Source organism: Desmodus rotundus, chromosome 8, assembly GCF_022682495.2.
Source record: "Desmodus rotundus isolate HL8 chromosome 8, HLdesRot8A.1, whole genome shotgun sequence".
Classification (NCBI taxonomy): Eukaryota; Metazoa; Chordata; class Mammalia; order Chiroptera; family Phyllostomidae; genus Desmodus; species Desmodus rotundus.
Window position 1 is genome coordinate 127,384,205 of NC_071394.1, and position 14,183 is coordinate 127,398,387.

Here is a 14,183-nt window from a genome sequence, read left to right on the forward strand (position 1 = left end):
CCGCCTGGTACCCCGTACCTGCCAGCGGATGATGCATCAACAGTCACTGAAGTTAGTTACAACATAAATCAGCAAGCCCTCCAGGCTGACTGCCGGGTCCAGCGCCCACACTAGAGCGCGTAAAGAGGGATGACGCATGCGTGGCAGGTGTTCAGCCGGAGGGAAGGGTAGGGAGGGCACAGGCCGCGCACGCGCCTGCGCGCGGCCCCGCCGCCAGGAAGCCGTAGTGGGCGGCGCATGCGTGGGCGGTGGCGGCCTTAAGGGCGGCAGCGGCCTCAGCCGCCCAGTCGGCGGGTCAGCCGGCTAGGAGGTAGTTCCTGGCGCTTGCGCGGCGGCTGCAGCAATGGCGGCGGAGGACGAGGACACAGGCGAAAGGTGAGTGCGGCCGGAGCTGGTGGGACTCGGACGCGCCCCTTCCACGCGGGCCAGGGCCGACGCCGGGCGGGCAGCGCGGAGGACTCGCCTGGCCGCCCCCCGGCGTTGCCCTGGGGAGGAGCCCGGTCCGCTCTGCCCCGGCGGACGCCGGGCGGCGCGGGGCGCAGGTGCCTGAGTCAGGTCCCAGCCACGACCGGACACCGCTTGACCCCCGGGCGGAGGGGCCGCCGCGTTGGGTGAGCGTCTCCGCGGGGTGGCGCCGAGGGTGGCCCGGCGCCCAGATGCGGCCTCATTCGCGGAGGCTCCCTGTCGGGGCAGCAGCGGCCGCGGTCCCCGGCGGGCGGTGACCGGCCGTCCCCGCCCCTGACTCGAGTCCCTGGGAGCCGCCGAGTCCCAGCGGCCGCTTCCGAGCGGGGCTTCGGTCTGCAGGTAGTCGCTGCGCTCTGTCCAGCCTGGGACCAGAACGAAAGTGCCGCCTGGGCCGGCACTCCCACCGCTGGGGGAAGGGGCGGTGCTTCCTTGGGGCGCTCGCGGACGGAGAGCCTGAATTCACTCTATAGCCGCGGGACGCGAGGGGGGTGTCCGGGGAGGAGGAGCCCGTCGTGAGGGGAAGGGGGTGAGGGAAGTGGACGTATGGCTTTGGGCTTAAGAAAGTTTGATTTACATACACATTTTAGAAAGTTAACACGATATGGATAGCAAGTTAAGAATCTTTCAACGGAGATCTCCCTTGCTTCCGAGGGTTCTGGGTTATGAGAGAACTGTGCGTGTGCGCGTGTACGTAAAAAGGTACATTAAAGTTGGAAGATGGATGTCTAATGTGAAGCTTTTCTTTTTTTTAAATTTTTATTGTTATTCAGTAACAGTTGTATGCCTTTTCTCCCCCTCTCTTCCCCACCTCCACCCTCCCCCTTGATTTTGTCCACGTGTCCTTTATAGTAGTTCCTGTAATCCCCTCTCCTCACTGTCCCCTCCCCACTCCCCCCTGGCTATTGTTAGATTGTTCTTAACTTCAATGTCTCTGGTTATATTTTGTTTGCTTTTTTTTTTCTATTTATTATGTTCCAGTTAAAGGTGAGATCATATGGTATTTGTCCCTCACCGTCTGGCTTATTTCACTTAACAAAATGCTCTCCAGTTCCATCCATGCTGTTGCAAAGGGTACAAGCTCCTTCTTTCTCTCTGCTGCGTAGAATTCCATTGTGTAAATGTACCATGGTTTTTTGATCCACTCATTTATTGATGGGCACTTCGGTTGCTTCCAGTACTCGGCTATTGTAAATTGTGCTGCTATGAACATTGGGGTGCGTAGGTTCTTTTGGATTGGTGTTTCAGGGTTCTTAGTGTATAATCCCAGCAGCGGAATTGGCAAAGGACCTGAACAGACACTTCTCCAAGGAAGACATACAGAGGGCCCAGAGACATATGAAAAGATGCTCAGCATCACTAGCCATCAGAGAGATGCAAATTAAAACCATAATGAGGTACCATCTCACACAGGTCAGAGTGGCCAGCATACACAAATCAACAAACAAATGTTGGAGAGGATGCGGAGAAAAGGGAACCCTAGTGCACTGTTGGTGGGAATGCAGACTGGTGAGGCCACTGTGGAAAACAGTATGGAATTTCCTCAGAAAACTAATAATGTGAAGCTTTTTGACATACAAATATACTAAGCTTAAATTACTTTTTTCTACCTGTAACTAACTTCATGCACTTGTCAGTAGACAAGCCATAGTTAAAAAGTGGAAAAATTAAATTGCTGTGAACGTTAGTTCTTTATTTCTTAAGGCTAGTCGTTTGTGTTGGAGAGTAAATAAACTTATGTGGTCCCTTGTGTATGTTTAACATTTTGATAACAATTCTACTAAAGATATTTGGACAAATTTGCATGTGAAACATAATCTACATGATAGAGGATAATGTGGAATACCATGAAGATGGATATTTGGAAACATGGGGGGAGGGGAGATTGTGAAATGTTAGAAACTAGGTTCTTCCTTTGAGTTTCAGTTATAAATGAATCTATTGTTTTGGGTGATTTTTGAATTTCCTTGTTCAGGTGAGATGCTGAGTGTCCCATGGACGGAAGTAGGAACCTAAGTGGTTGCTTCTTCCTGTGCAGTTTGTCCCAAGGTTTTGGCTCTTTTGAAACAGCTTTTAGGTGGATTCTGATGTCTCCCTGTTGTTGCTGGGCTTGGGAGTCCAGCGTACAGCCGTGAAAGGAATTTATGGCTTTGGGTGATGGCTGGAGGTCACTGGGGACAGACTATAAAAAATCCTTAGCAGCTGACTGGTGCCACAGCAGAAGTGGGCCTCCCTGGTACCTTGGCAATACACTTGAGCAATGTCCAGTGTCCAAGCTAGGAAGGCCTTCTGAAATGTACCAGGCTGGGCAGCAGGTACCTGCTCCTGCTGGGTGCTCCCTAAAGGTGCTCATGTCAAAGCCAAGGCTGACCCTGTGTGCTGGGTCTTGCTGTTCCCATTTTTCAGTTGGACCTGCAACTGGGAGGCTCCGAGCACCACACTAGTAAGTAGCAGGGCTGAATTGGAGCCTCTGGGTGTCTGGATTTAGTCTAAGGTGCTCTTCCCACATTTCTGCTGCTCCCACTGGGATGGGAACTCATTTCAGTGTTTGGTTCTTGTTTCTTTAGCTTACTCAACTGACACTTTCTTATTTAGTTTTTGCATTGATACAGAGCATGAGCGCTTGCTCGCTCTCTCTCTCTCTCTCTCTCTCTCTCTCTCTCTGGTTAATCAACAATAGAAATATCCCAACAGCCAAGTAGGTTGTGGAAGAACAAATCTTGATTCAAGTTTCTTCTTATTAAGACATTTCAGGTTTAGATGGAAAGGCCACACTATTATAAAAAGTGAAACAATTATAAAAAGTCCTGGGAAGGTTTTTCTGGAGAATATGATTCTTGTGCTTTCCTTCCTGATTCAGGGAAGACAGGCATGCCTGGGAGCCATTGGCTTTCAACATCGGGTCCTTTTCAGTTGCAATACAGTTGAGAAAGCTAAATGTAATAAGAGTAGGGGTAGACTCCTGTGAATTGCTGCAAGATTGTCCCCGAGAATGACTAAGTATCAGTTGGGCTTAGAGGAAGGTTGTCACAGAACTGCTCAGTTGCAGAGTAGATGGTAAAATAGGTGGTTTGCAGTGTGTGCTGTAGTTGGCTGGTACTGACAGCTATTGCTAAATTTTCAGGAATTTTGACACCCATTGGCAGCTTGAAATCAGGCATAGTGGTAATATTTACACCATGGGAATCAAGTGCTATAAATAGGGGATTTTTTCCCTCTCCTTCCCCTTCAGTGGATTTACCAGCCCCCTCCAGGATTTAGGATTAGAATTTGACTAGTTCTTAGACATAGGAGAGTGGATTTCTTTTAACAGACTGTAAAAACCAGTGATTCCTCTCTGTTGCCATCTCCCAAACCTTTGCCATCTGATTTCTTAAAAATTACAGAACTCCTCAATGTCACATCCCATGGGCTTTTATTTTTCTCTGTATTTATCTTTCTTGGGTCTTTTTCAGTCTTTGCCACTCAAAAGATGGTTACTGCTTTTTGAAGCTCTTGTCAGACATTTCTAGCTCTTATGATTTTGCTTCTTGTCTTACTTCAGACCTGTAGTCACTTTCATTAGGTTCTCTTCTTCTTCCCATTCTCTCAATGTAGTCCTTCTCCAATATTGTATCTTTATCTTCCTTGTTATTTTTATTTTTTTGTTTTGTTTACTCACACGCCTTGACAGAACTGCCTGTGGAGAGCGCTGGAACCTCATCCTCATTATGGAGCCCTCTGCAGTAGCCCCGTCTCCCACCGTGTGCCAAGTGTCTGCACCTGGGTCCTCGAGTGTACTATGTCCCGGCCAAGATCTTCTTTGCACCTTCTTTTCCCGGAACTAAATGATACAAAATGCTCAGTTCTTCCTTTGACTTCTCCATTTTTGTTAGGATACTTCTGTCAGGGTTCCTCTGGTCATCCAGATTCAGAACTATGGCATGATCTTTCCACTCCCTTTTCCCCTCCTCGTTGCCCTGAACACCAGATCTGTTACCAAGTCCATGGATTCTAAGCGACCTGGTTCAGTCCTTCCTTACTCCGTTTCCTGGGTTATTGCCGGCTTTAGTGCCACATTCTGTTTCTGTGCCCTCAACATAGCTGATTTCATTGCTTACTTTTATATCCCCAAGAGGCACGGTCTTGCGTAGCATAGCCACGCACAGTGGCTTGTTCTGTGTCCTCAGCCTGACTTCAGAGCCCTTTGCAGGCAGTATGGCTCCTGTCTGTCATCGGAGTCGTACTTCCTCATGGTCCCTGGGCCCTAACCCAGCTGTGTGGTTCATTGTTTCCTAAATAGGCTCCCTGCTCACTGCCCTCGGCAAGCCCGTTACTTAGTTCACATTGTCATCTCCGACCCAAAATATTGTGATCTCCCTTCTTTAAAGGTCTTTGGAATTTTCTTAAACTTTCTTTATGGCGCTTATACCGTGCTTTTAGAACAGTTATTTAGTACAGTTATTTATATATATATATATAAAATATACATATTCTATTGGCTCATTGAAGACAAAACTTTTGTTTTACTCAGATGCCTGGTAGGAGCCTACAGGGGCTTTATAAATAGTAAAGTTCAATACATTTTTATTGAATTAAATAAATGTGTGCTGACACAAACATTGAGATCAAAACCCTGGTAGTTGACTATATATTTTGCAGCTGTGTGACTTGAATTTTTTCCATCCCAGGATATTCAGGGAACATCAAAAGATACATTCATAAGAATTCAAAGTTTGGATTTGACTAGGACAACAATTAGGTTCATGAACTTGTTATGTTGGAGAGGTTGGGGACATGATTTTATTTCTTGACTTGGGATGAGCAACCCATGCTTCACTGTTTTGCCTGTTTCCAAAATGCCAGTCACAGACCAGCAAATACAGATTTCAGTCATCTGACAAAGAATTTATCAAAAAGTAGTGAAGCCCCAGGGGTAGCCCATTTAATAAAACAGTACTAGAAACACACTTCATAGTAATATGCGTACCTGAATGAGTCCTTAAAGATTGGACTTTTGTAATAGTAGTTCAGAAACATCATATTGTTAGGTTGTGGCTGTGAATCATAAAAAAACTGTGTTGAAAGATTATTAAAAAAATAGTTTGAACCCTGGGATTTTAAATTTCTTTATCTAGTGGATGAACCTATTTTAGAGCTAACACGAAATGTCACTTGAATTTGTTAAGCAACTTCAATTACAATATAAATCTAAAATTGCACACAGAGCTTTAAGTATGTTCCGTGCTGTGCCTGACTTGCAGAACCCTTTGCTTACTGCATGAGAGAAGGTAGGAAACAATTGGGGGAAAATGTTACCAGCACAGGGTTGTGTAAAAGTGATTCTCCAACTCTGGGTATTGAAAAGTTACAGGTTAGAAATGTAAAGAAAAAAAATTTTTTTTATGTTAATTAATGTGTTAACATCTATTAGAGGGCCCCATGTTGTCATTGGTATAATGGTTATGATAACTTAAGCCATTTACATATCATTTATTTAAAATAAAATAGCATGTTAATCCCTTAAATTATGGTCATGTGAGACATATCTTTTTTTTCCTCTTTTCCAAGAATGGGATTTAGAAAGTCATTTCTCAGGAAAGAAGGCTTTTATTTGTCCAAGTGTTACATTGTCTAACTTGGAAGTTTTCAGTCATTCATTGGTTGAGGAGTTATTTCAGAGGAATTTGTGTATATGTACCTCTAAATTGAATGTTTAGACAAAAATCAAAACCTCATAGTTTCTCTAAATGAGACGGAACACTGTGCTTAGAGTCGCTGACGGAGAGCGATTGTGAGCCTGAGTTCTCTCTCTGGACGGCACCAGCACAGGCGTGGAGGCCATTTATGAAATTGTAATACAATGGAGTCCTCTTTACTTATAACCTAATTAGAAATGTTCTTTAAGTGGCCGAAAGTGTGTGGAAATTGGCCAGATTTTTGTATATTTTCCTCAGAATTCTTGGAAGCCTCTCTCACTGTTTCACAATGTTTGTAGATTGTGCAATTCAGGTTTAGCAACACTACAGACCGTCCCAAACAGGGGCTACCGGGAGGACGTAAGTATGTTCATGGTATTTTTAAAAATAGATATTAGAGTGTTAAGGGAAAATTTTCAGTGTTTTCTCTCTCAAACTCAGGGTACTTAAAATCATAGTCTTAGGTTAATAAAGTCTATTAATATGTTAAACACATCTTTGACTTTCCTTAGAATTCCTGCTTCTAGTGTACTCTTTTAAAGCTTTTCTTACTCAGAAGTCTGCTCCCTGGAAAGATTCTTTCACTGTATTTATTACAAAGATTATAAAACAAGATTCCCTTTATTTGTTGGGGTTTTCTTCCTTTTTTTTTTTTGGTTAGATGCCTCAGGCTTGGATGCTCAGTGTGCTAAGGTCAGTTCTCAACTCATGGGGTTGAGTAGAGGACCTTCCGGTGTGTGTGGGTGGCCTTCCTGTTGTCATAGATACGTATGATCCCTGTAGTGAATGGCTTTTTGTTTTTCTCTGTTAGTGAAGTATAATTGACATGCAACGTAATGTTAGTTTCAGGTGTGCAACATACTGATCTGACATTTGTATATGTCATGAAATGATCACCACGCCAAGTCTGTTGACCGTCTAGCCCCATACATGTAGTTTGAAAAAGTTTTTTCTTATGATGAGGACTTTTAAGATTTCCTTTCTTCGCAAATTTCGAATGTACAATGCGGTGTTATTAACTGTAATCACCAAGCTGCACATTGCGTTCTCATGGCTTACTATTTTATAACTGGAAGTTGGTCCTTCTACATCCCTTTCGCCCATTCTGCCCAACTCCCCGCCCCTTGGGCAGCCACCAGTCTGTTGGTTCTCTGTATCTAAGAGGTTGGTTTTGCTTTGTATCGTTTGTGTTTTAGATACCACATACAAGTGAAATCATATGGTGTTTCTCTTTCTCCGTGTGACTTATTTCGCAGCCTCATCCCCTCAAGATTCAGCCACGTTGTCGTGAATGGCAAGATTTCATTCTTTCTTTTCTTTTTTTTTTTTAATGGCTAAGAAGGGCCCCACTGGCTGTATCTACCACATCTTTTTTATCCATTTAGCCATCAGTGGGCACTTAGTTTGCCTCCATACCTTGGCTGTTGTAAATAATGTGGCAGCAAACATTTTTTCACGTGCCTGTTGGCCATCTTTCAAAAAACGTCTATGCAAATCCTCTGCCCATTTTGTAATCTGATTGTTTTGGTCATTGAGTTGTATCAGTTCTTTATATACTTTAGATATTAAACCCTTATCAGATAATATGATCTGCAAATGTCTCCTCTCAGTGAATGTTTCCAAAGCTATGAGAAGGCACCTCTGTATTTTGTTCATTCTTTATAAAATAGGTGAGCCATGTGAATTTAATTTTTACTTTGGGTGTTGTGACCTCAGAAGAATGGCTGGATATCTGCCAGGCTTCAGTCCTATGTCCTTAGTCACAGTGTCATGCCCTTAGTTCTAGGCTTCCTGGACTAGAGATGCAGAACACCACTCGGCGACACGGGAGAGCCTGCGGAGGGGCAGAGGTGAGGTTGGATGGCATTTTAGAGCAGCAGAGGTGGCACGGGAGGGTGTGGAGCTCGTGAACACAGGGCGATGAGTCGAAGGGTGGAAACGGTAGACCGCTGCCTTTGCCACTTAGAAACGTCCCTGCGAGCCTATTGTGTGCGTAGTCCTCAGTGCTGTGGCTGCTCTCTGAGAAAGAAGGCAGCTGCTGTACAGTTTGGTTCAGCCAAAACTGATTGGACAGACACTTCATCAGGACTTAGGGGAAGTGGGGTATCTTTACAGTCCATTGTGAGTGAAAATAAGATATTTTACTATGTTTTGTTAAACATAGATTTTTTTTTGTTTAAATACACTTTTAAAAACTCCTTAAACAGTTACCTACCTTGATGAAAAGGTGGCTGTGAGAGCGGGAGGAGTGGCTCGTGGTTGAAAAGCCAGGGTTCTTAGTGCCGGGCACGAGCTCGCACACGCAGGAATGTTAGTTTGACCCCTCTCTTGGCCCTCGCAGACAGACACACGGACAGACAGCTATCCTTTGAAAGTTACTTTTATGATAAGTAGTGGACGTAATTCCTGTATTACAGGCTGGCACATTACATTTTAAACTCCAGTGCCTTGTACATTGTAGGTATTCAGAGAGTGTTTTGGGGGTGTGGTTTGGTTTTGCTTTTTTAAAGACTGAAACAAAGATTGCATTTGTGTTTTCTTTTCCCCAACATGCCTATGATGTCAGCTGGAGTAATAGTAGATTACAGTTCATGTCACTTTACTTTCCTTCCTCCCTTCCTCCCTTCCGATTCTCTCTGGCAAAGAACTATATATGCTTTTGAGGGACATTTCAGAAAAGTGGTGAGACAGAGTTGTGACTGACTTCTTGGTACTAGCGCATGTATCTGTGACCACACGTGGAACTTGATGACCATTCCTGGACAAAGACAAAAGAGCTTCAGCTTAATAATGGTTTACTTTAAAACTTGTAAGTTCTAAAGGTCATGAAATTCTTTTAACTGCTTGTTAACTGCTTTTTTCCAACCATTGAAAAATTGTTAAATAAATTGACAAACTCATTGCTGAAGTCTTAAATTGTTTTTCCTTGATAGTTTGTAAGTAGGTTTATATATTTGCAAATAGGCTAATATTAATGATGTTTTATGTTAATTTTTGCTTTGATAATCAGTTACATGAGGCCTTACCATCGTATCCCGTTATGCAGGTTTGAAACGCGCAGCCGAGGACGTTCAGAGTAGCCTCATTATAATACAGGCTATAACGTATCTTCTGTTCTGCGCAGGTCTAGGGAATGTGACTTTATCGTGTAGGTAACAGGAAGTCCTCATACAGTTTAAGGAAGGTAGTCGCCTGAGAAAACAGGGGCTTTGAACTCTTATCTCCACTTGTATCACTTAACTTACTGGGCATATTCTCTCGGTCCTGCCTGGTGTTTAAAGCTTCCGAACCTCAGTTTTCACACCTCTGAAATAGGGATAACCTGGACTGTGAGCTACGTAATCATTCAGCAAATGGCCTTGAGTGACTGTAACACGTCATGCCCAGAGAGAGGTGTTTTACAGGGGAGGGAACTGGAGGGGAAGAGAGCCTGCAAAGCTCAGAAAAAGCTGGGTCCTGGATCCACCCACCCAAAACCGAGCACCTTCCTCTGCTCACACCTGTTCTTACTCATGTGTTCTATGATATTATTAGTGTCACCTAATAAACCTAGGAAGCCTCTATTATACCTTCACATCCAACCAATTATCAAATCCAGCCTGCTTTACTTTTTTTTGGTATAAAATTTTATTTTGAATTGCTTACATTTTAACTTGTTCACATGTTGAGTTTTGACATGTGCATGCATCTGTCATCCAGTCCCAGAAAATGCTCTTACTGCTCAAGTGACCCCCTTGAGCAGTAATTCACTGCAGCCAATTCATTTCGGATGAAGCAATAGCTGTTTTCATTCATTTCATCAGTGTATAGTAATTAATGTCACAGGTATTGGAATAGAAACTGATTTAGTCGTGAGCGCAGAGTTCTTACCTTCAGGGATATTGCAGCTGGGTAAGGATACTGATGAATAAATAGGAACTTTTCAAGCAACTTGAGAAGAAAATAAAGTTTGAGTGCAGGGTGTCATCCTGCCGCCTCGGGCCAACCCTGTCTGCGGCATGAAATCTGATCTGAGGTTGCCGAGGGCTGTGATGAACCATGAACGGAAGGGGACATGCCTGTCCCAGGGTACCCAGAATCAAGAAGCAAGAGAACGGGGAGTATTGTGTGTCTAGAGACTGGAGAGAGAATAAGAACGGACAAAAATGACGCCCGTGTCGAGTAAAAGGCCAGAGAGAAGCCAAGTTTCCCCATGTAGGTCAACCAGAAGTAGCCTTAGCTTTTTGAGGCAGGGAGTGATGCAAAATGACAATTCTTTGTCATTTCCTGTGTTTGAACTCCCTGTGAATCTTAGTTAAAACTCTTACTTTAAGAATCAGTTCCTAATTAACGCCATGTAATTTTGGCAAATCACTGTTGTTGTCATGAGTATAATGTCAGTTATGTACCATTTATTGAATGTTTCCACATATTTCATCTTGGGACACACTCCATGCTTTCTGGTTGTGGGAGTGGTCCCCAAAGATAATGGTCTCCAAACACATGGCCAAGTTCTAATACTTGGAACCTGCAAATGTTACTTCACATGGAAAAGACTTGGTAAGCTTTTAACTTAACTGATTGAGCTAAATATTGTGGCAGGACCACGGATTACCTGGGTGGGCCGTAAATGCGTTCACTCGTGTTCTTTCATGTGATCGGCAGAGGGAGATCCCAGGTAGGCAGAAGAGGAGAAGACACGTAGAAAACAGGAGGCAGCGTGGTGATGGACACAGACAACCGGAGCAACCCTGCCGCAGGGTGGGGGGTACCAGCAGCCGGCAGAACTCAGAGGAAGCTAGGAGTGGATTTTCCCCTAGGGCCTCTGTTGGGAGCCTGGCTCTGCTGACCCCTGACTTTTAGCCTAGTGATACTGGTTTCAGACTTCTGCTCTCCACAGCTGTGACGGGACACGTTTCTGTTGCTTTAAGCCGCCGAGTTTGTGGTGATTTGGTGCAGCAGCCTTTGGAAGCAGCCCGGTGCACGTGTGAGAACACACGTTGTGCACTTCCCGTGCTCGTGGATCAGATGCCTCTTCTTCACCGGAGGGGCTTGGACCACTCCTTCTTTGAAATAATCCCGTTCACTGTGAAGGTGAAGCTCAAAAGCAGCTTCCTGATCCCCTCAACAAGAAGTAATCGCTCTTACATCTCTCTGGTAGCCAGTGTGTCCCAAGTGCTCAGTAAATGCTCGAGGAGTGGATTCTGTCATGTGTCCTAGTTGTTGAGTAACATGAGATACAGTCGACATAATATTGGGTGAGTTTAAGGCATGCGACATGTTAATTTAGCACATCGATGTCCTGCAGTATGATTGCCGTCCTTGGCCTTAGCTGACACCTGTGTCACGTCCCATGATTACAGTGTTTTCGTTATGGCGAGAGTATTTAAGATCTGCTCTCTTAGTAACTTCAAGTACATAATGTGGCGTCAGCGACTGTGCTCACTGTGCTGCGCGTTAGATCTCCGGGACTTGACCTCCTAATTGTCAGTGTGTACCTTTCCGCCTGTTTTATTTTAAATAGTCCTTGACTCATCTTCTTGTCTCCATTCCTGTTGCCGTAGCCATGGTTCAAGCCGATACCAGGTTCCATCTGGAATCTGTAGTAGTTGGTCTGTCTCCTCTAATTCATTTTCTCTTTCATTAGAAAGTGTTCACTTTAAAAAAATACTGGTCATGTGCCCTTGCTAACTGTCACATGGCTGCTAAAGCTCTGCATTGTCCCAGATTGTTACAGTGAGCCTGTAGTTCTGGTGCCAGGGCGGGAATGGAAGGCTCACTCTCCTTGGCTGGCCACTAGCAAAGCCTGTCGGTTCCAGCCTCCCCGCACCTTGTGGCCTTGGCCCTGCCTCCTTTGTATCTTCGTTCAGCTGCCCTCTGCCAGGTGCCTGCCTCATTCTTTTCACCTGCTGTTTGCTGGAGCCCAAAGCTGTTCCACAGACAGCTGACCTGTGCACCCTTGGCAGATTGGCAGGGGCCAGTCCCTGGGAAAGGCAGCAAAGGGAGGATGACAGAGCGTTGGAGCCAGAGCCACCAGCTTTAGTCAGTCCTGAGTCCCTCTTCCTCTGGATGTAAAGCTACGAACCGATCACTGTCATTGTTTCAGCTGGATTGAGGGGGGTTTTCTGGAATCTGCCACCATAGGCCAACTGTAGGTTTACCCCACCTCCCTGCCCCCTAACCCCAGCAAACAAAAGGGGGGGGGGCGTACAAATAAGAAATGGCTTTAATGGTCCACTCTTAACTATGAGATTTGAAGGCTTTTTATAAAAACAATCTCATATTTTAGTAAGATTCCTCTCACCCCTCATGGCAGGGGCATTTTATGCCTGTTGTGAACCTGTCACGGAAGTTAGCCTACGTGTGGTCTCTGCCCTCCCGCACTTCTGCCCTCCCGAGAGGCTGTCCTGCAGTGGGGGGGGGTGCCCTTTTTGTCTTTTCTTATTCTGCCCATATTTAATCTCGGCTTCTCTATTGGGGTCTGACTGTCCATGCAGATAAGGTGGACTTGGGTGTCTACGGGCAGGTGCACGGGCTGCCGCTGGATGTCTGTCCCACACTTCACCGCCGTGCTTTCTCCTGGGTAGGCACACCTTTGTCACGCAGAAACAGCCTCACGGTCACCATCACGCAGACGGTCGGTTTCATGTTCTGCTTTTCCTCTGTGTCTGCAGGTGGGGGTTGGGAAGAGCGCTGCCTCACCTATTTGCGTTTTGTTTTTGATGCTCCAGGTCAGGATGGCTAACTGGTTGGCTTCCCACATGGTGCCCTACGTCTGCGTCACACCTTAAAGAAGCTGAAGAGAAAATGTTAAAATGTAAGGTCTTCTCCGTGTAAGTTAACCGAGCGGTTTGCTAAAATAGGCCCAGTATTCACACTGCCCTGAAACTGAAGATGAGACTCTGTGGTGCGTTAGTTGTTGGCAAAAGAGCCTTTTTCTGTTCTGTGCCATCAGTGGGTGCCTGGGTGTGGGGGGCAGGGTTCCCACGTGTGTGGTCTTGGGTGTCTGTTACACTTTTAATTAGTTAAGGACCCTAAGGAGCTTTCTTTTTAAATAGGGAAGAGCTATCATTACAATATTAGAAATTAAAACTAAGTAATTTAAAATCTGCTAACTTAGCCCTGGCCAAGTGGCTCAGTTGGTTCGTCCCATACACCATACAGTCATGGGTTCGATTCCTGGTCAGGGCATGTATGTGGGTTGCAGGTCTGATCACCCATTTGGGGCGTGTACGGGAGGCAGCCACTCTGTTTTTCTCTCACGTTGATGTTTCTCTCCCCCCACCCACCGCCCACCTTTCTCTCTCTATAAAATCAATAAACATATCCCCAGGTGAGGATTAAAAAATCTACATGTAAATGTATTAATTTATTTTAAAATAATATAATACACGCATTACAGGTTAAAATAAATAACATATTTTCTAAAAACAACTGCTTTCCAACCAGAAACGTGGTGAGGAGCGGGGCACGGCTTGCACGTCTGCAGGTCCCTGTGCTTCCGGCTCAGCAGTGGGACGGGCCCCGGGACCCTCCTGCGCGCTTCTGCGCGTAGGCTGTTTGCAGTCACGTCTCTGTGACCTCTGGGAAACTGCATCACATCCCCACCAAAGAATAAGAGTGAAAAGGCAAATGAGGCCTTAGTATTACTATGAAAGTAGTTTTGACCTCCTACATCTCCTGAAGGGTCTCAGAGGCCCCCAGAGGCCCCCAGACCACACTTGAGAACAGTCTGTAAGCAGTCCAGAGCAGGGGGTCCCGTGGAGTGGAGCAAATACTGGACTGAGCAAGGCAGCCTGGTCCAGGCCCCGATCTGCAGTCAGGTGGTTCCAGGATGCCGGGAAGCCGCTTTCCTCAGCCTCCTGATTGTGACCTGTGCACCGAGGGGTCGGATAACCCTTAGCATCCCTTCCAGTTCTGGTATTTGGGGATTCTCTAATTCTGCACGTGTGTGGTGTGGGGAGCTGTCTGTCTGTGTCTTAAGGACCCCGAAACCCACCCACACTTGTACTGTCGGGGTGTGCCCAGGTGTCCGTGGGTGCACTTTTAAGCGATAGTGTTTAT

General features: G+C 45.6%; 1 protein-coding gene and 1 long non-coding RNA gene across 3 annotated transcripts in view; one reads left to right on the forward strand and one right to left on the reverse strand.

Moving 5' to 3' along the window:
- LOC123480307 (uncharacterized) overlaps positions 1 to 257 on the reverse strand; it is a 15,030-nt gene extending 14,773 nt beyond the window's left edge. The window contains exon 1 of the long non-coding RNA XR_006656246.2: positions 19 to 257. This is a non-coding gene — a long non-coding RNA (uncharacterized lncRNA). The remainder of the gene's footprint in view (positions 1 to 18) is intronic.
- The window catches only part of ABHD5 (abhydrolase domain containing 5, lysophosphatidic acid acyltransferase), a 27,993-nt gene continuing 14,047 nt past the window's right edge, over positions 238 to 14,183 (forward strand). Inside the window, exons 1-2 of one of the 2 annotated variants that reach the window (XM_024566074.4) lie at positions 238 to 375; positions 12,851 to 12,936. In XM_024566074.4, the coding sequence (XP_024421842.1) occupies positions 344 to 375; positions 12,851 to 12,936 (118 nt within the window). In that variant the 5' untranslated portion in view covers positions 238 to 343. Of the gene's footprint in view, positions 376 to 7,969; positions 7,991 to 12,850; positions 12,937 to 14,183 lie in introns of those variants that run through there. The other variant, XM_045199813.3, reaches the window with a different exon arrangement.